Source organism: Aedes aegypti, unplaced genomic scaffold (genome assembly GCF_002204515.2).
Source record: "Aedes aegypti strain LVP_AGWG unplaced genomic scaffold, AaegL5.0 Primary Assembly AGWG_AaegL5_hic_scaff_1944_PBJ_arrow, whole genome shotgun sequence".
NCBI classification, from domain to species: Eukaryota; Metazoa; Arthropoda; class Insecta; order Diptera; family Culicidae; genus Aedes; species Aedes aegypti.
The window spans coordinates 32,286-59,420 of NW_018735427.1; the positions used below are offsets into that span (position 1 = coordinate 32,286).

The 27,135-nt window shown below is 37.5% G+C and overlaps 1 protein-coding gene across 1 annotated transcript; it reads left to right on the top strand.

Annotated features, from left to right (window-relative positions):
• The first annotated feature begins 164 nt into the window (after positions 1-164).
• On the top strand, positions 165-26,928 carry LOC5572783. Its single transcript, XM_001654132.2, has 3 exons — positions 165-562; positions 14,667-14,856; positions 26,642-26,928. Exons 1-3 carry the CDS (start codon positions 177-179, stop codon positions 26,840-26,842), a joined length of 777 nt encoding a protein of 258 aa, XP_001654182.2. The 5' UTR covers positions 165-176; the 3' UTR covers positions 26,843-26,928.
• The last annotated feature ends 207 nt before the right edge of the window (positions 26,929-27,135 follow it).

The following is a 27,135-nucleotide window of genomic DNA, read 5'->3' on the forward strand; positions in this document are numbered from 1 at the left end:
GCTCACCCATTTTCATCAATTACTGTAATAATAATTGATAGATTTATCTTATCATGCAACGTAAATTAAAACAAGTGAACCAGAAACAAATAATTTCAATCCGTCATGCAGTTCGATTTCCCAATTACTAATTAATGTACTTTGGTCTTCTGTCTTTCAGTTTAATTTTACTGCTAATGTGTGTGCTTTCCACGTTACAAGCGGCACCCAACAATCATCGTCACAGTGACAGTAATACTGAGGTGGTGACGATCAAAGAAAACGAGAACGAAACAATCAAAACGGCAAAATCATTAACAGCTGGCAATAGGACCAAGAAATCCAACCTCAAGTCGACACCAATTACCTACATCACCACGCTAGCGGACGTCGCCCATCAGCACCATGCCAAAGCGTCTACGCCGAAGAAATACAGCGGCAAACCGATGGCGAAAGCTCGTGACGACAAAGAACTGCAGCAACACAAGACAGGCAAAGTCAAGCATCATCATTCGGAAAAGTCCAACGGCAAGTCTCTGGAGGTGCCAAAAAAGGAACCTCTGAATAATCCAGCAATGCTCAGGTAAATTGAGGGAGTCGTAAAACTACAAACAGAATAGTAAAACACTGATACTGGTGATAGGAGCCTACGATGAAATTGGGTTGATATCTGGAAATGATCACTTAACCGAACGTGAGGGTGAAGGGTAAATTGCCAATTATTACAACCAGCTCGATTATTGCACACCTCTTTTATAAACAAGATTTTTAGCCCTTAGCAAGTTCATCATCGGAACCAATGGTTTTACTTTATTTTCGAATAAAAACTTACAACGGGCGGAGATCATTTGGCATAAAGAAGTTTGTCATAAAGCCATTTGCCATAATATTGATTGCAATAAAAGTAATTTCTCATAAGGTTGTTTGGAATATTGATCGTTAGTTATAGTAGACTTAGCATAAAAGCTTTTTGACATACTAATCATTGGGCATAAAGGTCCTTCATATAACAGTCGTTTGGCATAATGAGCTTAAAACCAAGGATTCCGTAAGGATTCCACTAATGATTTTTGGTATAGTGTTGAACGAATTGATACCATAAATGATTAAGGTACGCCGGGGCAAGTGAGACCCAAAAAAAATATTGGTCAGACAAATTGTCCAATTTAATTCTCTCAATCAAATATTTATCGGCGTATTTGCTGATGTTTGCACGAATAGGTAGTAAAGATTGCAAAATATTTAAAACTTTAGAAGAATGTCTGTTCAATTAGCTATAAGACTCGATTACCTCGCACTGCGGAGTAAGTGGGACACATTCAATTAAATTTGTTAACACTTCAATCGTCGCTCTGTTGTATTTTGTACAACACTACTGAAAAAACCTCGCTTTTCGTTCAAAACAGCAGCGCGGTGGCAAACCGCGCGACGACTGGAAGGGTAATCATTCTCTCTGTTTGTATGTTCTGTGATATTTGTCCACCATGTTATACGAGGCATGCTTGGCTGCTCCAATGCGCCCATTTTGGCGCAAAAATCCTCGTTCATCTAATGTCGGGACCAGTTGATACAGTTTGCTCGTTCTTGGAATCGTTTGAAGATTGTCCTTCATTGCAGTCTTCTGGGTAAGCATCGCCATCTCTTCTGGAAAAAAAAGTCCATTGCACTTGCCTAAAGATGACTGCCTTGGACGCCTGAAGCTCCTGTTGTTGTTACTCACCAACCATCTTGGATCCGATTTTATCCATGCAAGAGTCGTTGTACTATCAGTCCACAAGAACCGCTTCGAAAAGGAGATGGAATGATTTTCTTCAACGAATTTCAACATTCTCACACCAAGGACACATCCCTGCAGTTCTAGCCTGGGTACCGACATAGGTTTTAATGGCGCCACTTTTGCCTTCGCAGCCGCCAGTGAACAACTTCCATATCCGTCTTGATCTGTCACACTAATGTAAACGACGCAGCAATAGGCAACATTGCATTGCATTTATCCATGAAAGAGTCGTTGTACTATCAGTCCACAAGAACCGCTTCGAAAAGGAGATGGAATGATTTTCTTCAACGAATTTCAACATTCTCACACCAAGGACACATCCCTGCAGTTCTAGCCTGGGTACCGACATAGGTTTTAATGGCGCCACTTTTGCCTTCGCAGCCGCCAGTGAACAACTTCCATATCCGTCTTGATCTGTCACACTAATGTAAACGACGCAGCAATAGGCAACAGGACTCGCGTCTACAAAGACGTGTAGCTGAGCATTTTCGTAGGTCTGTTGCGTTGCCGATAAACAGTACCATCTTGGTATACCATGATTCGTATGAAGACGTGTTCTATGAACTGGATCATTTGTACCCAGTCGTTCCATCGGTTGAACTGATGGTCTGTAACTTTCTCGTCCCAGTCGATTCCTGTTTTCCACAATTCTTGGATCAGTACCTTTCCATGGATTAAGAAGGTCGCAAGCATCCCTAGGGAGGTCGAAAAGTGTCATTACAGAGCGAAGCACTTGACGTTTCGTGGGACCTGTAGAGGTTTCTATCAGTGCGCAAACCTCTTGACTCATCTGAGTCGCAAACCGTAATTCATCCGTTTTTGTTACCCACAGCAATCCCAGAACTCGTTCAGTATGCTCCTTGTTAATCAGGTTGATATTCTCATCGCCGTTAACAGCTGGCTCATTGAGATACTGTAACACTGCATCGCTGTTGGCATTCCAGTTTCGAAGGATGAACCCGCCGTTGCGGTGAACTAGCCGTACATGTTCGGCGATCTGTTTAGCTTCATCCTCATCTTCAAAACTATCCAGATAATCATCGACATAATGGTTGTCGACTATGCGCTGGGCTGCCTGAGGGTACTGGTACGAGTGCTCTTGGGCATTTAAGTTCTTAACGAACTGTGCTGATGCCGGAGAGCATGTGGCCCCGAAAGTAGCCACGTCCATAATATATTGCGACGGAGGCTGTTCTGTATCACAGCGAAACAGAAATCTTTGAGAATGTTTGTCTTCTGGTTTAATCAGTATTTGATGAAACATCTCTTGTATATCGGCGCTAACGACCCATCAACATTTGCTGCTGCGTCCCATATGATGCGTACCTTATTCGTTTTATAGGATTTGTTACAGCTCCCAATGGTAGAAACCAGACTCTTCTGGGATCGGCATTAGCAATTTCGTCTTCGGTTGCCACGTGAGCGTACCCTTTGTCAACATACTCATGCACTTTCTGATGAGTTTTCAGCTTCAGACTCGAGTCTTTCTCCAAACGTTGTTCCAAACACTTCAGCCTACTGACGGCCTGGGATAGCTGTCTGGCAGTTCAAGTAATCTGTCCGCCATAACAGTCCCGTTTCGTACCGTTCGCCAACTCTACGCGTTGTATTCTGCAGAAGTTGTAGAGCACGTTGGTCTTCTGTCGTGAGAATGGGTTTCGAAGATCCAACTTCTTCAACAACAAAAAAGTTTTTCACCGTGTCTCGTTAGGTGTGCATTCACATATATGAAAACTATAGGCTTCCCGATCTCCTTCTCTTTGTTGGCCGTAGACAAACTACCCGAGCCTTGTCTTTGTACCTACTGGTTCGCGCACATCTCCTTCCTTTATTTTCAAAGGCACGGCAAGGTGTAAGTTATCTACTCCGATCAAAATGCCAGGTGTAGCGTTTTGATAGCTTCGTAACGGAAGATTTTTCAAATAATCAAAGCGCTTAACGGTCTTATCATAGTAGAAGCTTTGCTTTGGTAAATTTAACGATTCTACCGTTTGGGTTCCAACCAGTTTGTACTTTTGTTGCTTATCCACACTAGAAATGGAAATCGACACAATCTGGGAGTTTTCTCAGTTCGGCACGTGTTGGCCGTCCAGCGTAGACAGAGCGGTGCGGGGCTCCCAATAACTTCCAACTTGGTCATTAGATCCTGCTCATCCATCGTAACAGATGACCTTTTATCAAATAATGCAAAGGTATTCACTCTTCCGGTATCACCATATAGTGTGACTGGAATTATTCTGAAGAGAATACTTGAAGTCATTCGACGGTGCGTATGATTTTCTGCTAGTTGTGTAGAAATAGCATTCGATGGCCGTTGAACCGAATGCAGGAGCGGATGATGTTTATGTTGGCATCCATCGGTTCCACAGCGTGTATTCACCTGGTACGAGCGTCGATCATACCTGAACAGACAGTTCTGACAGACTCCTAATGAGCGTATTTTTTGCCATCGGTTATCTCCGCTAAGCGATTTGAATTCAAGACATTCTCGAATACGATGACTTAATTTGCTGCAGTTTCGAAACTGGTACTTCAAATGTTCCTTCACGGCCCGAAGTGTGTGAATTGAGAAAATGTTTCTGCTTCATCCTCTCTCATTCGTGCTCTTTCCCGATAAACCGCCTTTCCTCCGATTCAAACGAAAGCATTCTTGGAGCGTCCTTGACGACTTGTTGCATGTAATTGCAGAAAGTACGCAAATCCACGTTATTGACACCACGTCGGAATCCGGTCCACACCATCTTTTAATCCGACGGCAGCTTGGCTACCAACTCCTGTATTAGCGTAGGGTTTGCTAGATGACTGAGTTCATTCGCAGCCTCGATGTGATCGCACAACGCTTGTATAGCTGTTCCATATTCAACGAGTCCCTCTAATCAATCGGCCCATGGCGCAGGAATCGATCGCACCTTCTTAAGAAGTGCGTTAATAAGAAGCTCCGGGTGACCGTAGTAGCGCATTTGCAAAGCATCGATGACTTGATGTACGCTTGATGGTATCACTAGGCGGCTCCTTACGCTCTTCAGCGTACTCCCTTTTAAACACCTCTGCAAACGTATTATATTTTCTCCATCGGTATAGCCGCATGCTGCCGTCGTATAATTGTAACTGGAGATAAAAATGAGCCATTCTGCTGGGTTCCTGATGAATACGGGAAGATCTCTGGCCAGCGATTGTCGCGCTGCAAGCTGCTGGGCGGTAGGTCCTAGTTGTGGCTCAACATGGGTGACTCTAGGGGGAATGACGGGGTGAAGCTCTTGACGTGTCGAGTGAGATCGATTCATATTGGGAACACGATCGTACGGATTCGAGTATGTGCCAACTTGCAGAGACTCAAAGTGGGAGGAGGATTTTTGGTATTGTTAGCGGAAGGACTGATATCGAAAAAAACTAGTGCTGTTTTTAATTAGAGTGTAGGAAATGGCCGGACGTTTACCTGTTTGATCCATTTGACGTGGATACGTTTTGGGGAGGACTCCTGTACTTGGACCTGGCTGCATCGTTGGTGGAAGAGTCAACGGTGGAGGCTGCGGTTTTGTCTGCTGGTTGACATGGAAGCCTTTTTCCATACGCCTCATGCTGGTCTCCAGTTGAGCTCGAAGTTCTGCTACGTCTGTGTGAGTCGGCATCCGGTCGGTTGATGTGGCGATGGCCAAAGATGCTGCCGGGACTTGCTTAGTAGCGTCAGGACGCTCCGGGTGAAGCTGTTGGTTACCTAGGTCCGTTGGAGTGGCAGCTTGTTGAGATAAACCTCCAACTGCGCCTTTTTCTCTATCGTCAATGGTGTGATTCACCCAGTCTTTCATCCGTTGCGTATTTGCTTCCTGATCTATGTTACTCGATCGATCCTTCGTCTTTTCTGTCGTTGCCGCTTTATTCAACAGTTCCTGTTGTTGATCCAGAAATTTCATTTGCAATAACAGGTTCGCTCGTTTTAACTCGATCTCTTGCTGCTGCTTCAAACGTTCAAGCTCTCGAGCAAGAGATGAACCGGTTTTGATGGAGTGCCCACTTTTTCCAGATATGCTGGGAGCGGCGCGGCATTTAGCACACACCCACACGCGTTCGCTCACTGATGCATCGACGCCGGCACATGAAAAGTGACACCAGGCATCACAGGCGTCACACTGAACGAAGTTGCCGGTTACATCGAGCCTATTGCAGGTTATACAGCTTACTTCATCAACCTGCGGAGGTTGTAGATCCAGCGACTTGGGCATATTCAATTATTTGAAGAATTGTTGCGGTAATAAAAACCCTTGCACTAAGGTTCGATAGCTATATTTGTTCAGCTTCAAAGCTAAAAATAATCATAGTTCTAGGGATCATACTGCCATGAATCGCCAGTCAGTCCCATCTGCATTTTCGTCAAAATTGAGTTCAGTTTTCAACATATCTTCTAATGCTTTTTCTGCTGCACTAATGAGTTAATATGATTTGTTCGGAAAATTTAGGGGAAAAAACAGCAAGTCAAATTGTCCCATAATGAAAAGTAACCGCATATCAGTCTCACTACAGATTTCCGCACAGTGTAACACAAAAATGAACCTTGTTTTGATCATCTTTATATTTTTCTCGGAAAAATATCGTAGTGAAAAGCAAATTGTGAAAGTTTCATTAAGATTTGAACATGTTCCAATCCTCCTTTTTACAGTTGGGACTGACTTGCGATTCACAGCAGCATAGCAGTAATAGATTTTACAGGGCAACTTACAATTTAGTGCTTTTAAGTTCAAAATAGGGTTAGGGTATAACAAATTTCCGCATATATCTTTGAACCTATCAATAGGTCATAATAATAATAACGCGCCCCAACTAGAGATCGGGGAGTCGTGAGTTCGATTCTCACTGAGAAGACGTTTAACTTTTTCGCAAATCTTCACATCAATTTGTCCATCTAATCCAATTGCAAATTATATGTAATGTTTAGCTTTTCGGTAGTTGTTAAACTTCCACTCGGCTGGTTGGCCGTAAACCACGATTCATAATTAAAACAAGTATTTATCGAGCAACGGACTCATGTTCCGTAACCGGTCGTTTGAGAACGTCGCGACCCATTGGAAGCCCACACAATAGAAACCTCAGCCAGCGCAGTTGCTGGCTAGTGTAGTGTGCTATTCCTATATCTAAAAAACAATGCGCTCTCGGGCTAGGCATTGGATATATATAGAAAGCGTTGTGTTTGGATGTTTCTTCCGAAAGAGGTGCACTTTGCGAAAGAGGACCACGTGATTATTGAGCTGAAATCGAATTCAGGTTAACTTCTGCGTTCATGAGTCCTCTCATGGCGTAGTGGTTAACGCGCCCCAACTAGAGATCGGGGAGTCGTGAGTTCGATTCTCACTGAGAAGACGTGTAACTTTTTCGCAAATCTTCACATCAATTTGTCCATCTAATCCAATTGCAAATTATATGTAATGTTTAGCTTTTCGGTAGTTCATAATAATATGTTATTACTAATGAAGAGATATTCGAATTCAATTGTAATACTTTTGATTAGGTGAAGGTATTAATAAACGAATATTATTGAATAAATTTCCTGCTAACAATAGAGGATCACTTTTATGCAGCCTTCTCGATTACACTTTAATCCCGTTGACGACAAACGCTGATCGGTGACAGCCGAACAATGGATTTGTCTATAACGGGTGTCATTACATCATCCGCTATTGGTCTTCACCCTTTCGGTATTGATCATTGCTGAACAATATATCAAAGTATTTTTGCTGGACACATATTTGATGTAATTAGGATATCAATCATAGCATATGTAATATTTTTAGCAGAAAAGTTTCTTTGGTTTCAATACACAGTGGTTACACTAGCAGATTTACGCGGAAAGATGCATTTTGTAACAGTTTGTACAGAGAACGAAACATTAGACAAAAATTGTTGCCTACAAATTTGATTTTATAAGTTAGGTCCTTAATTTGGTGTTGTTCAAACCACCCTTATGGTCCACGTTTTCGTATAAATTGTCTAACTTTCTTATTAGTAGAAATTATGGTACACCAAAACACTTGCATTTACGGGAATGACTTGAGGACCCATAAATTTAACAAGAAACCTCGTCATCCCGTAGGGCTCAAATAGTAACGTTATAAATGTAAATTTATGTTCAGTGATTTGTCTACTTGTGTAAATGATTTTAATTTATTAATTTTTGTAACATATTCAATGCACTTTGCAAATTTCGTTGAATACACAGAAAATGCATACTTTTAATACAGTATTTGTAATGTAATCTTACTATTACTGTATGAATACCTTACATTTTCTGTTTAGGCAACGATGTTATACAATTTTTATATTAGGTCTCATTTTGGTTTTGGTTTGGTTATACAATTTTTATATTAGGTCTCATTTTGGGTTTATACATGCTTCAGCTAAACTATAAACCATTCAATTTCAAGAAAATTTAGTTCTTAAATAAACGAATTTAAAGCTTTACATAGGGTGGTTGAGTCAGAGATTTACGAACAATTCTATTACTGGAAGACACAACTGCTTAAATAATCTGAAGTTTTCCCTGCTTTCATATTTTGCTGCTCTTTAAAATCATAATGTTATAATTGTTATCGGCATTGTAGCTGTAAATGTTTTCATCAGAAATTTTCCTTATAACAAGCTTTTTAATGAGTATGTGGATTCTATAATGGAGTCCTGAAATGTTCTAAGGCAGACTTGTCTAACTTGTTTGGCTATTGTTCGACAAGTAAGTTGCAAAACTAATCTGTCATAAGCAAATTTTACCTCAGGTCAAAATTTGGTAATTATTTCTGACTGATTCATTCAGAAAAAATCGAATTTATATCAAACTCTTTGTAAGCTTGTTATCAATTGAAAATCAGCCAAAAATGTTGGCTGAGAAGGCGAAAGAAATATTCTCACAACACTAAATGCATACTTTTTCCAGATGTAATTCACTCACGAAAACAAATTGCTCTTTGATTGATCGTCTCAAAAATAACTGACAATTCAGAAGAATGACAACAGTAATCAAATTGTCTGCTTGTATATAAATAAACTGACCATATAGTATCTGAGTGTCAGCACGGTTTTGTAGGAAAAAAGGTCAACTGTCACCAATATGATGGTTTTTGTACCTTTTGTAAGCCAATCACTTACGGAACGTTACCAAGTCGACGCTATATATATTGACTTTGCAAAGGCGTTTGATAGGCTATCGCACGATATAATCGTTAGCAAAATGCATCATCTTGGGTTCCCTTTATGGTTATGCACATGGCTTCGTTCATACCTTGTTGATCGTAAAGCGTTTGTCAAATGTGGCACTGTTTCATCAGACACTTTTGCTATTAAGTCAGGAGTACCTCAAGGCAGCCATTTAGGGCCATTGTTATTTACATTGTCCATTAATGATATCTGTGTAATAATTAGATCAGAGAAAATTTTGTTTGCTGACGATCTCAAAATTTATAGAAAAATCAAGGATAGCGTAGATTGTGTTGCTCTCCAAAATGATTTACAGTCATTAAATGAATGGTGCAAAGTGAACAGAATGCAGGTCAATGTGAAGAAAACTAAAGTCATCTCCTTTTACCGTAGTGAAGGCACCACCATTCATCAATACACTCTCGAAAGTACTGTAATTGATAGAGTAACTTCAATTCGCGACCTGGGAATAATTGTTGATAAAAGTCTTACATTCAAAGAACATCTCTCTGTAACAATTTCAAAGGCCATTACAACGCTTGGATTTATTATTAGGAACACTAAAGACTTTGATGATGTATATGTACTTAAAACACTATATTGTTCGCTTGTAAGAAGTATATTGGAGTACGCTATTCAAATTTGGGCACCACGTCAAATTGGTGAACATAGATTGCTTGAAAGCGTTCAGAAAAGGTTCCTAAGATATGCGTTGCGCTCCCTTCCATGGAATGACCCGATACGACTCCCGCCATATCTTAGTAGATGTCAGCTGATTAGACTAGAATCTTTAGGTGGTAGATCTGAAATGCTGCGTAGATTATTTATTTTGATTTACTGCAGGGCAATATAAACTGTAGCTCACTTCTAGCAGCTGTGCCAATTCATGCTCCAACCAGATCATTGAGAGAATTTGAATTCTTAAGAATCCCGAACTACGGTCATAGGACTTTTTTTAATCCGTTTGTAGAATGTTGTAGGTTATTCAATGATGTTTATTATGTGTTTGATTTTAATGTTAGTAAAACTATGTTTAAGGATAGAATAAGGAATAATGCGCAGTCTGAGCGATAGAAATATCTTAGACGGTGGTCAATAAACAATAAACAATATCTTGCGACTGTTTCATTTTTAAATTTACGAATGCGGGAAATAGTCATATTTGACACCCACCCACCCATGTGGAACGGTTTGTGCATGCGTATTGCAGGTTTTTTTATGATCCGAAATATCTCAAGGACACCCATAAGTTATTTTATGCCGAACGTCCATTATGATTAACGTATTTTATGCCTTACATCTGTTATGCACAATGTCTTTATGCCTATCGTCCATTATGTCTAACATTCTTATGACTTACGTCTTTATGCCCAATGGGGTATACTCGCTTTAGCAAGTCTGACTTATAGAGAAATGATATCAAAATACATATTAAACGTAAGCAGCGTTAAATAATACTCAAAACTTGAGTTTCCTGGTTTTAACTAGTTTACGACACGTTAAACGTGCCGCAATTCTCCATACAAGTTGAAAATGGATTTAAAAACTATAACTGTTGCACAGTTCACATGCTAGTAAAACAATAATATTTTTTGTGCCATTTCTTGGCATTATTATCTCAACTTTCAAGAAGAATACTCTCTTGAAAATTTACCACAAATTTGCTACGTCTGAAGGTACACTTGCCCTTGAGTACCTTATATGTTTTTCCCACAATTCAGTGCCCCTGAATAAACTAATGTGGGTCATGCTCATTTGGCTATGCTGTTTTTTCAATAATAATTGGCATAGCAACATGTCACATTTCAATCACAAATTCAACCTTATTTCTAATAGTTGTTGTTCTTAAATTCACATTTCTACTCTTCGTTTATCTATTTTTTAATATGGGCTACTAACACTGCTTAAAACTTTTGTTCCTTTTAACCTATAGTTATGCAGTATTGATATTCGCGTCAGAAAGCAATGGATTGTGCCTTTCGTTTAGGACCAGCTTGGAGTTCCCGGAATTCACCCAAACTTCCATAGTAGCTTCAGAGGGTCCACTTGAACAAACTTTTCGGGGTGTAACCTCAGATTTTTAAAAGTTGATTTTTCCCATATAAAAGTGGGCCACTTTATTGTAGCTGCATGCATTTGGTAGCTTCCAAGGGAGCAAAGTCATACTTAAGTTTTTTGGGTTAAATCGTGTTATTAGTTTATCACAAGGTATCAAGCATTAACCCGTTAACGCCCAAGGTATCCCACAATTGTGCTTAAGTCCCAAGATTGTTATCAATAGTGAGATTACCATAAAATAAACACAGTTTTAGGAAAAAAAATTAAAGTCTACGGTGAGGATCCAAAAAAATCTTAAAAGTGTGTCGCCGATTTCTGATAGCTCCAAAGAATTATTTTGCATTTTATTAAGACAAAATTAATGCTAGTTGATCCTTTAGAAACAATAAGCGTTGTAAAAAATATTTTCGGTTGGAAACGTTCAACTCTTTTACTACCACGTGAGTGAAAACTTACGCTTACAACAAAGGGTCCAGAAAAAGTTAGAAGTCCAACTTTGACAATGCATATCTCCGTCGTTTTTAAAGCGATTTTCAAAATTTTTGCTGCAATGGAATTAGACACTTTTTGAGATCAATTTTCATTTGAAATATATTTAAGAAGATAGTATACCCAAAGTTTTTTAAACAAAGTTTTCTTCTTAGTGTTATCTGGAACGGATTTGTGGCACAAATTAAGCAATATTTGAGATGATAAATTATCGTTTCCTTGGTGAAAACAAATTCCGAAACCACAATTCACATGTTTGGGTTGAAAGATAATTTTTTGATTACACTCAAAATTTGTTTTAGTTCTAAAGCCTCGAAAAAATCTGTTTTTGAATCTTTTTACCTGTAAATCAAAATTCGACCCTGTGACATGTAGTTTTTTCTACATGAATTTGATAGTAGAAGACCAGTAAATATTTTTGGGCAGACATAAAAAAATTTGAATACACTTAAAATATCTTTTAATTAAAAAAATAACGAAAAATTTAATTTTTCAACACTGTTTACCTATAAAGCAAAATTCGAAGCAATAACTGATGGATTTCGAGACTTAAACATGACTATTTCTATTGAATACATTTGTGCATAAATGTATTTTTTTGATTACAATCTAAATTGATTTCATTTTTGAAAATTACGAAAATCCCATTTTTCAAACTATTTGCCAATATGTCAAAATTTAATGCGATAACATATTGTTTTGTCGCTATAAATTTGATTATAGAAGTCTGTTCATAAGACCGAAAATAAAATTTTTGAGGCATTTAAAACTTATTTTACTTCAAAAACTACGAAAAGCCCTTTTAAAACTTTTTACCTACAAATCAGAAATTAAAAACAATTTACCATGTTCCCCGACAAACAATCTGGAGAATGTTCGAAGCTGTTTTACTTTCTTTTCTTGGCGAATAATGAAATCGTATTTGTATTTTTTTCATAGATTGTGTGTTAGTTTGTAACTGGTGATAAATGTTAAACTAGAATGAGTATAAAGTGATATATAATTGGGATCTGTTTTTCCTTTTGATGTCATCCAATTAAATAAATAAAACAAAGACAACTTCATATCAATCAGCTTAGTTTCTGATTGTAAATAGAAAGTTTTTTTATACTTAGATTTAAATTAATAAAATTATGAAAAAAGCATTGTCTTACTAATAGGGTCCTAAGGCCCTGTCAAAATTATAGTGCCAAACGCTTAAATTTAGGCCAAAAACACATGTTTACTCAATTTTTTAATGTTTTCCGTTTGTTTAAGTCCAAAATAACAGTTTTTATGTTTTTTTTTTAATATATTGTCACACCCCTTGGCTTAAACTCAAATTTTGGGTGTATTTTGTTTTCCGTGTCCCTTCCGAAATGTCAGATAGGAACAACTCCAGTGATAATACTATAACCCCTGTGGTGTTTTTGTCGACTCATTGTTGGACCCAATTTTTAAATTAAAGATTAAATATGATATAGTCGTTATTTGAGCGGGAAAAAATTCTAAAGTAGTTAAAGTAACATGCTCTTTCGTGTTATTAAATAAAAACAAGATTTCATTCAACATTTTAGTACTCTATCGTTTTTAAACCAAAATGTAATGCGATGACGCGTCAATTCGTCTTTTTTCTGTCTACACATTTTAGGCAAACAAACTTAGGTTGTTAAAAAGCATGTCATTGCTTCGAGCGTTGATTTAAGGTAAAAAGAGGTTAAATAGTTGGATATTTATTAGTTTTTCAATTAAAATAAATTTTGAGTGTTATCTAAATTTCAATTCTTGCTCAAACATGATCATGTCTAGTGGCAAATTATTGTCAAAAAAACAAAATTATCATTGCATTGCATTTTGATTTACAGACTAACAGGCTAAAACCTTGAATTTTTAATAGCTCTTTTGGTTAAAAAATAAGTTTTATCAAGAAGCTTTATTTCTGCACTGACGTGTTGACTAGACTTCTACAATTAATGCATTTTCGAAGAATGTACATGTAATTACTATGAATTTTGATTTACAGGCAAGTATTTTAAAATAAATGATTTTAAGTAGTTTTTAGGTGAAATAAATTTTGAGTGTTTTTCAATATTCATATTTCTGTCAAACATATTTTCTAGAATGAAATTTTTTGTCGAAATAATTAAATGCTATCGCTTTAAGTTTGGATTAACTAGCAAATAATTTAAAGCAATGAGGGTTTCTTCTATTTTGAAGATAAAACCAGTTTTGAGTGTAATCTGAAATTTTCATTTTAACCCAAATATGTTAAATTTATATAAGCAAATAAGTACTAAAAACATATGTAATCGCTTTGCATTTACATTGGATTGGGATTGGATGTGCAAATGTAAGGTACATTTGATCATGCTGTGGCACCAACTGGTGAGTGAATTCCGAAATTACTACTGAGTGGAAGATAGGAGTTCCATAAAAAAGTGTTCCAAACATAATGTTTGGGAGCTGGTCCTTTTCCTTCCGAAGAGTGGACTGTATTTGGTGGCTACAAGTAGCTCTTCCCTTTGGTGGTTGAGGTGGACGTCCGTAGAAATTATTAGGCACTTCGGTGGGTTTCTCCTTGGGATTCATCCACAAAACTCAACACATCGTTTCACAATAACACAATTTATTTTGGTCCATTACACATTACATCAAACACCTTTATTTAAAACAAACTACAACATTTATTACACTACTCTAAAACAACATATATTTTGGGTCTGATCGGGTAAAATTGGATTTCGGCTCCGTCTGAGCCTTGGGGTGACGTAATTCACACTGAACTTCGGTAGTTGGGTGCGCGATACGAACCGTTTCGTCATCGGCCTTCCGTTGCCTTTCATTTACCACCAGTGACGATCTATGCTGTATCAAGGGGTTCGTCGATGTGACACGACACTCGAACACATAATATCATTATATTTTGAGTCATTTTCAAGTTATTTGCGCAAATCACTGTCCTCAAAATAGGACGCTGTGCGTTAATGGGTTAAATTTGCTTTGTGTAAAATACCAAACGTTATGTGAAACGGCTCCCATCCGAAATTCTATCACAGATCTGTGTAAAAATTACGATAAAATATTCTACCATACATTCCACAGTACAAATTAAAATGTGTTTTCTCGTCGTAACCAATCTGAACTCACGATGTACAAAATGCCTTTCTCTTTCGCTAAATTTGCAATGTTTTTCTTGTGCCTTTTACAGCAAATTGGGTCTTGGCAAGCTGCACATCTCTTCTAGCCATCACAAGAAGCGATTAGCGGTGGAGTCTCGCCACCATGGCCGACCCGATGACTCACATATGTTCGTGATCAAGCTGCCACCAAATCCGTACTACTACACCAACAATGGACCGGTTCCGGCGCCCAATGCGATCGAGGATGTAGGCAAAAAGGTACGTCAAAAAGTGGTCAACTCTTCCTCTCACCACCCTTCAGTGCTAGCCATAAATGGGAAAAAATCCCATTGATCATGTCGTGTTGCACAGGTTAATCCATCTAAAGCCAATAGGTCTGGCCCAGGCCTGCCCAACTTTTTTGAACCGCGGACCAAACCTCAGAAATAGAATTGTGTGGCGGACCAATTTTTAATGCACTATGAATTATTACATTGTCTATAAATCAACCAAGTGAAAACAGAGTCCCAAAATTTCAAGAGCACATATCTGAAAAACCAGATCATCGATCATTCTGAAGATTTTATTGATTGTTCATCACCAGAGAGTGACCATTCGATCAAGTTTTTAGCTTAAACTGATATCTGGTTCTCATGATATATGCTCTTTAAAATTTGTGTGTGGCTCTTTTACCTTAAAAATGATAGAACGGACAACGGCCAGATATGTGACGAGCCTAAAAACTCTTCGGGTGCCACACAAAATGAAGCCGCTGGCCACATGAGACTCGCGGACCATACGTTGGGCAGCCCTGAATCTAGCCATTCTTCGTTTGTGATCGCAGTATCACACGCTCATTTGCGTCCATTCAGTCATGACGAAGGTCTCCTATTCACCGTCTTTCATACCTTACGGGCCATAGAATAGGTAATCACAACAAAAATGGGAATAAAGGAGAAATCCCACAAGCATCGAAACTTAGTGTGAAACTACCCACTCATTTGTCTTATCGCTTATCATGAAAATGGAGCTCACGATTTCCACCTTTGGTGTTTGATATTTCAATCAAAATATTTGGTCGTTATGTTTATGTTGCAATGAAGATGATACATAGGACGGTTCTAATTTATTCGTATGTTGTGAAATGAATGAAATTGCAATTACATGAACATCTTTTGAGATTAAACCACCTACAATTTTACTCCACAAAATCGATTAAAAATAAATTAATTCATTATAATGTGTTGATTCAGTTTTGTTTTTTTTTCGAATAAAATTAATGTTTTATACCTACTTGTGCTGTGTGAGACAACACTATCATAGTAATTTTGTGGAAATAAATCAAGCTTTTATTAATGTCCATAACATATTATATTTGGAGTGCAATAATGCGAAGGAGTGTAAGTGATATTTTTGTCGGTTTGAGTTAACTGCGAGTAGGGTAGATGTACCAATAGTGGAGGTACTAAGCACTACGGAACTTCATTTAGCCGCCTAAATTCAAGAAGCGCAATTAATGCACATGTTAATGTTTTAACAGGAAGTAACGATCATTCTCTTAATGGGAAAAATGAATTCATCGCAGTAACCCACAGCATGTCAGTGAAAAATAATACCTCCACTATTGGTACACCGTTCCTTTAGTTGCGGTCAGTGAATCAAATTGTCATCAACATAGACGAAAAACAAACAACAAAGCAAGCTCGTTCACAACCGTTTGTGGCAACTGTTGCGGATAAGGACAAAATCCAAAGCAAAATTGTCATGACAATCACAGGGCGCAACATTGTTGCAACTTTTTCAACTCGCGATTAATCAATTATTTTAAACACAAAACCAAATTTCTTTTATGGATGCTGTTCGATAGTGTGCCAATGTTTACCAACATGAAGAACGTTCTCGAAAATAACAATGCGAAGTCCAGAAAATCGCTGCGCACGTGGTGATCGATCTTTGTCATATTTCGCTCAAGTGATGATAAACTGATGTTGTGGAATAAAATTGTTGCAACAAGAATAGGAAATGACAATGTCTTTGTTGCCGCGTGTTGGGTGACGATTGATTCTCTGGTTGCGGTATATTTTTAATTTGTGTTCCTATAATTGCGGTATCCGTGGTTTTCTTATGGGATCCTCCACTATAGGAACACTTTACCGCAACTATTGGTACAAGTAAGACAAGTTTTGGCAATTTTAGTGATATTTCATCAGTTTTAAAGCAATTTGAACGCTCTTTTCAACTATTACGTGTATCAACAAACCAATACGTCGATTGGCAGTGCCGGTTCTGTAGCTAGTGTAATAAAATCGGTGAAAATGCCACTACCGCAACTATAGGAACACCCACAACTAAGGGAACACTTACCCTACACTGGAAAATTGCACTGTTCTCAAGCTTTTAAACGGTATTTTATGTGTTTTTTCTGCCCAACCTAAACAATGACAAAATTCGTAGAAGATAGGATTATTTTATTGGTCTCTATTCAACAAACATGGAATGAAAATTGCTGAAAAACTTCAAACTCGTTTTATTCATAAGCACATGCTTGTAAATTACTCTGTAAAACCATTCTTGTTAATTCTCTGTGTAACTAGGCTGCCCTCGGCACATATCGTTAGAATTCAATTTATGTTCCTAAAATATGTCAAAACAAGAGAAGAAGCATTTTGGTGCTTAAAATCTAGCTGCTTGGCATACTCGTAAACTAGATTATTAAATCAAAGAAATAGACTTAACATAAGAAGTGCAAATAATTTCAAGAACTTCTCCCAGGAACCTTCAGGTTATGAATTTTTCTATCTTTGGGTTGTGTTAAGCATAGGTATATTGTTAAAATCAGGAGTGTCTTCAACCTTCCACTTTGAAACTAGCACGCTTATTAGACATGACTCTTATATAGTTTTGACAAGTGCGACCAAAACCTCAAAAATCAAAGTTGTTTGCTCCGAACGGTAATATTTTCCCCAACTTCCTTAACATATTGGTAGATTAAATACAAAGTTTGAAGCAGATTTATTGAATTTGGAATTTTGTGCAACTTTTTAAGTGGATTATGGACATTTGAGATCCACAATTCATCGGCTATTTATGAATTTAAAGAGAGCTCAAACCGCAATGGTATCTTCAGAAAAGTTGTTTGTAGATACATAAAGTACACCCGAGTTGAATATTTTTTTTTTGCAATTTCTTATCGTAATAGGCTGATTTTCATTAGGCCAATCTGTCATGAAACGGCCTACTTTCCTGCACTGAAGTATGCAGCGCCGGAATAGTCATTGCGCAACTGAAACCAGTGCTGTAATGATTCATTACGTAACGCTTTCTCATTACGCAACTGTTTTAAGTTACGTAATGAATCATTACAAAACCATTTTTCAGAAATTGTAAAATGATGGTGAATGCATTCCGATATTATTTCTGATACCCTCAAGTGGTCTTCTACGAAAATTGCAAAAAATGTTGTATGTAACTTGTTGCAGAACTCGATTTTTACAGCACTCGTCGTAGTTATCCTACTCGACAAGCCTCGTAGGATATATTTACGACTCATGCTGTAAAAATCATCGTTCTGTAACTTGTTCCGTAAACTACTATTTTCAATAAGTAATTCAAAGTACATTAGGCAAAAAAATCTACAAAAACATACTATTTAAAAAAAGTGCCCTAGGATTTTAATAGCCCGCGAAAGCTGAAAACAAGAGCTTTCAAGTAAGGTTCAATTTGCGATAGGCCGCTTTTGACGCGTTTAAGGGTATACGTAGTGCAATTTTTATTAAATAGTAACAACCCTATGATACGCTAATACGTGCTTTGCAATCATAGTTGCCATGAATGGCATCCTGAACAGTAACGAATAACTCGCACCTATATATGCATACCATATGTTGGTATTACAGTCAACTGCCCATAACTCGATATTGATAGGACCATCGAGTTAGGGAGGTATCGAGTTACAGAACATGAAACCAGTCCAAGGAATCATTAAATTAGCAATGAAATCCAACTTTGACTATGGTTCTTTAACTCGATATCGAGATACGGATTATCACGGCGTGTTTGGTAGAACAATATCATCAAAAAAAATAGGTATCGCTAAATCTTTCACCATTCGAAAATATAGGTTTTTAGCTTTCATATGACGTGTTCCCAAAAAACCCACCGAGGGATCCTGAACATTTTTTTTTTCTTTTAAAATTTTGTTCCTTCAAGTACATTAACATGATATGGTTTTTTTATATAGGGTAAGTGTACCAGTTATGGACATAGTAGTGGTTCCCTATTTTGCCATACGTGATTATTTTAATGTCTTCAAATTTTGAAAATGTTTGTGTGTTGTAGTAGTTAGAATTAAGATATAACTTGATGTTAAAGCATTCAAAAAGATTTAAAATATCAAAGTTATCAAAATTTCTCATATGGTCAAATAGGGAACCACTATGGCCATAACTGGTACACTTTTCCTATATAGAATTTCCGCACTTCTAGCAAAGCTAGAAACTTTCACTTAACCCGGCTATCTAGGGGGGTCTGTAGCCTTGAGGTTACGCTTTCGCTTCATAAGCGGAAGGTCATGGGTTCGATTCCCAGCCCCTCCACAAAAAACCCGTCCAGCCACCAGAAGACGCCTCACGGAGGACCGTGCTTTGGGGAGCACATCCATCCTCCGTCAGTATCAGATGGTGACTGAGACAAACTGACCCTCTTCGCAGGCAGCTAGCCTCACTAACAGCAGAGCTCTCTCCTACCTGCTCGGTGTAAGAGTAAAAGAGTAGGAGAGAGTGAAAGTAAGATGTAAATATAGATAAGTTGAAAATAGATCTGGATCGGTAAAGAAGAAGCTACAGATCAACTGATTCCGGCACAGTAGTGGCCACAAGCACAGAGTGCCTAAAAAAAACCGGCTATATAAAGAGCACATGGGGTTTAGGCTTTGTGGTTCTCACTTAACGGTCTATTAATCAACGGTCTACTGCGGATGCACGTCTCGAGTGCGGTATCAGAGAAAAAAGGGGGAAACAACTCTGTACCACGTCACTTTTCTTTAGCTTGGGCTACAAGTCCGATGTCCTCCTGGAACTACCTCATGGTATTACTTCAGGAGGCAGAAGGATTGTTGATGCCTCTACGCCTTTGCGTCACCTCTTGCTCTATTCGATCTGGCTGCAATTTGTCTCTTCAACGTCACTCACATTTTGGGGCCGACCACACGCCTGGGCCATGTGAGAGTTATTCGATGGATGCTGCTGTGTTTTCTTGGTGCGCTTGACTACATTTTTCTGCTCGTCATGCTCTACGGGCGGACCGGTTGGATGCCGAGGTCGGTCTTGCGATTCCGGTTGAGGGGTAACTTCCGGTTCGCAAGCGCCCCGACGACCCAAAGCCGGCGGTTCGTCGTGATCGATACTACTCGGCTTAGTTCCCGACGGTGAAGCTAGCCTACCCCGATGGAGAATACCTCGACGGAGGAATATCTCCCGAAACCGGTAACGTTACGCGTTCATATTCCGTTGTTGGCCGGTAGAGTGCCGAAGTCGGCCCAGAGATTCCGGTTGGAGGATGGCTTCCGGTTCACTGGCGCTCCGACGACTCAAGCCGATGATACGCTCGCACTATTCAGAATAACCCCCGATCCTGCGATTCCGGTGGAAGGAAACTTCCGGTTCACAGGCGCCCCGACGATCATTTGCCGGTGCTGTTCCGCGATCTACTCAGCTAGTCCCCGACGGTGGACTTAGCCTACTCCGAAGCTGGCCGGGCAGATGTCGAGGTCGGTCCTGCGATTCCGGTTGAGATATATGATATGTAATCATTGTTAAACGCAGTTTTTTTTTTGTCTCAAGCTCGATGAGAGTTAGAATTTCAAATGAAAGTTGAGAGTACAAAGTTATATAATATTACATATCGTAATAAACAAAACTATCCTATGTGATCTTGTGGATTTAATGAACTATACTGCCCATAACTGCATATTTGTAACATTCGACAAAAGTAGGCATTGAGTAAATGGGATACCAAGTTTGCATTTTATTGCAGTATGGGAGGGAACTGATATTTCAAAAAATCACTAAGAATTCAAAAGTGCTTTTTTGAGGCTGAAATTTTGTACAACTCATATCGCTTATTGGGTGAATAGTCAGAAAAAAATTCTGATAGAAATTTCGTTGCCACTGCATTATGAGGCTCATGTATAATCTCAATGTGACTGTTATGCGGTTACAATTGCCAATGTGACAAAACAACTTGGTGTTTTTTTCGAATTTTCTACAACAATCTCACAGATTTTAGTAAGTGGATCGAAAGTATTTGTCATTTGATGACTCTCCCCGGTATTAACTCGAAAATGTCAAAAATGTCGAATGTGACTGTTATGCAGTTATGGGCAGTATAGGACACTTATTCGTACAGTGGAAGTTTATCGATTCTAGCTATAACTGTTTATGAGTAGAATACATTAACTTCCTCTTTCTTCTGTCTGGAATTACACTTCTATTGGGACAATGTCAGCTTCTCAGCTTATAGTTTTTATGGACACAACCTGAAATAATTGACGTAGGGAAAGTGTACTAGTGCCTCTAGGTGAAATTGAATATTAAAATGACACCAACAGTGGGTGAAACTGAATGTGTGCGTGTGTTGCACCCACTCTCTTTCTCGTCACATTCGCTCTCATAGTTAGATTGGTATCGTGCTAACGGAGTTTGTTTTTTTTCGTTTTCGGACTGATCATCTGTTTTTTTTACGGCACTGATAGCTGTACAGGTCGGACTCGATTATCGGGAGACTCAATTTTCCAGCGACTCGATTATCCTGGATTCGATTATCCGGAGTATGTTTTATGATAATCTTGTTTTTCAGTTTCTATTCATAAATTTGAGATAATTTAATATTGCAATATACAACATGAATGGTTGAGCAGTTTTGGATGTAGGTAGAAAAAGGGGGGGATTAAAAAAGTTTTGTTTTGTGTATGCTGCTCAATTTTGTTTTCTTTTCAAGGCCCCTAAACATAATTTCTAGCTACGCCACTGCACAACATAAATAAAATAACGAAGATATTGGCCGGAACAAATCTTGAAATCTTCTTTTGTCACTTTCCCTCAAAATGTGTCGGGGGGGGGCACGGTGTGCTGAAACACACATATTATCGAACTTGCATGAACCTCCGATCTTTTTTCACTAAAAGTTAGCCTTGATATTTAAAAAAAAGCTTGCGGAATATTAAAAAATCTTTCATCGGCAAAAAATTGAAAAAAGTCGATTTTTGTATTTTTATCCTTCTTCCATGTATATTAGTATATAAGATAATATTAGAGTTACACTAATATGATGACTTTGAACGGCTTAATGACCAATTTGACATATCTTTAACACGAATAAATTCTTAGATGTTTCAAATTAAGCATCATTTCCTAAATACAGTCACAAAATATGACCAGCCTATGATGGTATGCCGTATTTTATATAATGGAAATTTCAATTTTCACTTCAGAAAGGCTCATACGAATGATTTGTGTTCTTCTTTCTGAATCAAATCAATAATATTTTACGTATGTGGCATAGTTTTCTAATCAGAATAGGAATTCCCAGAAATGGATACACATGGCAGTATAGGCTGTATTCATGTGCTTATACACGTAAAAGTCTTGAAAGAGGGTTCACTATAACATGAAGTTTTGTGCAGTCACTAATCTACTCATATGCAATGCGCACATGATATTTGAGGTCTGAAGTGCCTGATTTTGAATAAAAGGGCTGGATTACTTCGGATCGACATTCTGTCATCACTCCAATTATTTGTCATGAAATGAATAATAAATGTGGCGAAGATGACAAATCGGTCCAACGTAATCCAGCACTTTTATTCACGACTTCGCACTTATGGGAACAATTTGCGAAATAGACACAACATTTCAATAACCAACATGGACACATAAATTTTAGTATCGTAAAACGAGGTATCTTTGACAATGTGGATAACTTTGATAGTGTAGGATCCGCAGCGTACTAAACAAAATAACAAAAATTATGTTATTCAGTTAAGCAAAACGAATGCGAATGTAAGGAGTATCAGTGTGACACTTCAGGTCGGAGCTGTTTTCGTGCCAATCGCGAGTATTTGAGGCTTTATGTTCGAATATGAGAGAATGATGATATTTTAGTACTTTCAAAACGCTCACAAAACAATCTGTTTTACTATCACTATTTCATGAAATTATAATGAGCTCGGTACGTATGCTTGATGACCTAGCTATAGTAGAACATGAATCCGGTATCAAACCTCATAGTGAAAAACAGTTTTACAATTTGGAATCATTTTTGTAATCAAAGGCACAAATTCCCATATAACATTAAAAGCCTACTGGTATGCAACGCCTTATGTACTTCACGGGATTCATTCGATTTATACTCATTCATGTTCCAAAAACGATAGATTTATGGTGAATTCAATGTCGAACATGATTATCGATAGATATCTATTCAGAGATATAATTTATTACCTATTATTATCAACTTATAATGGTGTTTTCCATGTTTGTTTTGACTGAAAACACTTTTAAAGGTATTTTTTGTTCAATAAATTCTGCACTTTAATTGATAAAATCTAATCCAGTTTTCTCTATTAACATTTTCCAATCCAATTCAAACTGTAATGATGTCAAACAATAGTTTGTTGTGGATTTTCATGTGCTTATCTACTCATTATCAATGTTACCCCATTACCAAAAACTGACTTTCGATTATTGAACCGTTATGCAACCTTTCATGTGCAATCGATAACTAACAAACCAGCGCTTGTATTACAAAAAAAAATATTTTAAATTTTCTCTCAAAAACTATCAAAGTTACCCCGTTTTATGGTATGTATTTAGTTTTAAGTGTGTGAATGTAAACTAAGGATATGTTAATGATGTGAGGTTTTAGCAAACGCACCCAACAAGCGGCTGCAATATTTTAATATAAATCTGCACGACAACTTTACAAATATTATATAATAATGTTACTCATACAAGAAATATAAGACTATCTTAGATTTTTTTTTATTTCGCATCTTACATTTTCTGTACAAACCCTGTATATGTAACGATATTTTACAATATTGGTATGCGTTCTTGTTTTTGGATGTAGACACACCGTATACAGGTTTGCGTAAAATCTTCCTCCATCTTTCAATCAAAACAAATGTGAATAACAAGACAAGCTAGAGTGAACATACCATACAAAATTGAAACAGTACATTGCCCTATATAATTGTATGGCTGTGTATTTTTAATACAATTGTCTGTTATCTCAAGGATGCTTCATGTTCCAATAACGAACTCCAATGATTTCAATTATTCAGTACAATAGGAAACATTGATGGAAATTTGGTAAATTGTAGTATGTTTACCTAATAAATTTATGTAAAAATGCCATGTCGTTAATAAACGGCATACCACCATGGGCTGGTCACATTGTGTGAATGTTGGAAGAAATTATGCTCAATTTGAAACGTCTTGTAATCGATTCGTCTTCAAGGTATATCAAATAAGTCTTTGAGCTATTGCAATGCATCAAAATTAGTGTAACTCTAGTATTCTCCCTATGAACTCATATATGGGAGAAGGGTAAAGATACAAAAATCGACTTTTTTCAATCTTTGCCGATGAAAGATTTTTTAATATTCCACAAGTTTTTTTTTTTGACTATCAAGGCTAACTTTTAGTGAAAAAAGATCGGAGGTTTCATGCAAGTTCGATAATATGTGTGTTCCAGCACACCGTGGGGGGGGAAGGGGTTGTCAATAAATAATTAAATAGAAATTCAGGTAAATTTATCATTTTTTATTTGTACAATGCTGCCATGCTGCATAAACCATGTTTTTGCCAACACATACCCGCATATAAAAAAAAATGAACTATTATGTCATTGTTTTCTTCATTACATTGATCGTGTAACACATCTTCATAATTTGAATTTTCATAACAACAATATCCAGGTTTTTGTTACCCATTATCTTGAGTTTTGGTGAGAGAAAAAACTATATTATAAAAAAACCATAAAATCAACAAGACCAACTTTAAAATTGTGTTTAAACTAGGTAGTTACAATTATAAAAACACTGCGAAAATATTGTACTTAGAAACGCCCGCTTGTCCATATTCTTGGCAAACCTTAGCGGATGTGAAATAAGGCATCCTGTAAAGCACCTTTGATGGCACATATTCTGCATTCAATTTTTATATTTATGGGCAATCTTCCCATAAATATAGTTTGATCTTTAACGAAGAATAGGGTAACGTATATAACTTGGACATGCACAAAATTTGAACAGCCTATCGTTCTATGCTCATTTCCAATAAGATGGTGTAGAATATATGTACGGGAAATCATGTAATTGAATGAATGAATACTTTTAATTGAAGGGATTTTCTGCATTATCAATACACTATCTACTTAAAATGATGGCCATTTTCAAAAACATTACAAATTTGGCTTCAAAACTATCAAAATGTAAATTGTATCAAGAGAACATCTGTGAAACCTACGAATGCAAGAGGACGTGCATTTCCAAGAACATACATAAATGCAATACCATAGAGCTTCAGAATTGGCAATTCATAAAAAGTTTAAAAAGTGGCAATATGATTAAAATTGTCTAACACATAAGGCATGTTCGTCTAAAATCTAACATGAGTATATAAGGCATAAATCAGGTGATGTCCAAAATAGATTATGGTTTTAGTTCTGTTGATATAATTTGGCCATCTGATGAAAATACACTGGAATGTCGCATGCATGCATACTTGCAGGCGTTTTTCTCGTTAATCCGATGATATTTGCTTGCATTAAATAAAATGATTGATTATCACTAATATACACATCCAATAAGCGAGATAACTGCGTAAGTCGTATGTAAACTCTAAAAGTCGTATGAAACAATCGTCTTTTTAAAAAACCATTGTATGGATATTGAGATAACGCCCCTGTCCAAATTATATTCACATGAGGGTTCCAAAATGTAAATTTGGTGTCCGAAATGTTATAACAGACAGGCCGCCAAAAAACGCTATTTTGGAAGCTATCTACAGTTTGTAGCTTTTTTTCCCTAGAAACTCAAAGTACAATGAGACATTGAGCATATAAGTATCATTACGTAATAAAATATTAGTATCTTATGCAGTTAATCGATCGCCATTTCCAGTCATATCCTGTCCCAAATACATAATTTACCCTATGGTTTTACCTGCTACTTCCTAATATTTTTATTTGATAGTTCGGTGAAATATGTATAAATCGACCTCCTCCAAACCCTTAAGGGAAAACTGCTCTAATCTACAGGTGAGAGAAATGCATTACTTCTATAGTTTTGATAGTCATAGGTGTTAAATTATTTTAGGGAGCTCGGATCCTACTCTTGGCACTTAGATTACACTTCAGGCAGGTGGGGTTTTTCTGGAAAGCTCTGAGCTGCATATGGTGGACGCATAATATGCGGCTCGCATTGAGTGTGCTGCATATTTGGCACAGTTTGATCATGGCTCTACAGTGCATACCTGCCTCTTGGCACGAAGTAGCTTCTGAAAGGGTAGAAGACGTTATTTGTAAACGGTTGTCTTGACTTTTCAAAACAAACCGGACAATATGGCCCTCCTGTAGAAAAAAGTTAACAGCGTTGTAGAAATGTGTCCAATGAAAATTCCACTACTTGCTAAGCTTAAAAGGGTCATTAGAAGTCGTGTTTCGGTAAAAGTTTTTTGTAATAATTACGATAGTAAATGATGGGCTCCATTTACAACGAGGCTTTCTTATTGGACGCAAAATTGTACACTAAAAAGCTGATTTTCGATATTTTTGGAATTTTTTTTAGTTGTTTATAATTCTCAAAGATCTAATATGCACAACGTCTTTTTTCGCGGATATTTAGGATAATAGTAATCTCATTTACGAGTTGAAGCAACCTGAAACCTTTGTAAATGAAGTGGGGCGTATTGCTCGGGTGAGGCGCATTATCCCGATTCACCCTACTAATAAAATTTAAAATGAATTGAGTCACAAAGTAACGTTTCGCTTTTCTTCTGTATAGGTCCCTGTGGGTTTCAAATCGAATGGAAAGCCCGGTCGAATCTACCATTGGAACATCCCCGTGCTGAAGAAGATCCTCGGCAACAATCATGGACGGAACCCAAATTCACGACACCATGATAACATCGATGAACTTATCGACATTAAAGATATTCCCACGTGGAGCAAGCCATGGAGAACGAAGCGTTGGACAAATCATTAATCAAGTTCAGCACTGTGGATCATGTTGAGAAACTCCAGAAGAAGAAATCTCCCTCCTACTATGCTCCTATCAAGGCAAAAAAGAGCGCTCAAGGAAAATATTATGCTAGCAATGGCAAACCTCAAAGCTTCTATGTAATCGAAAAAAGCCTCCAGAAGAATCTGAAACCAATTCAACACCACAAACTGATTCCGTAAGAGCAATCGTTTTGATTATGATCTTCTTGCCAGTTTGCCAAGTTTTCGAGTAAGAGAGAAACGCGTATAAGAATAGTACGATAAGAAATAAGACCT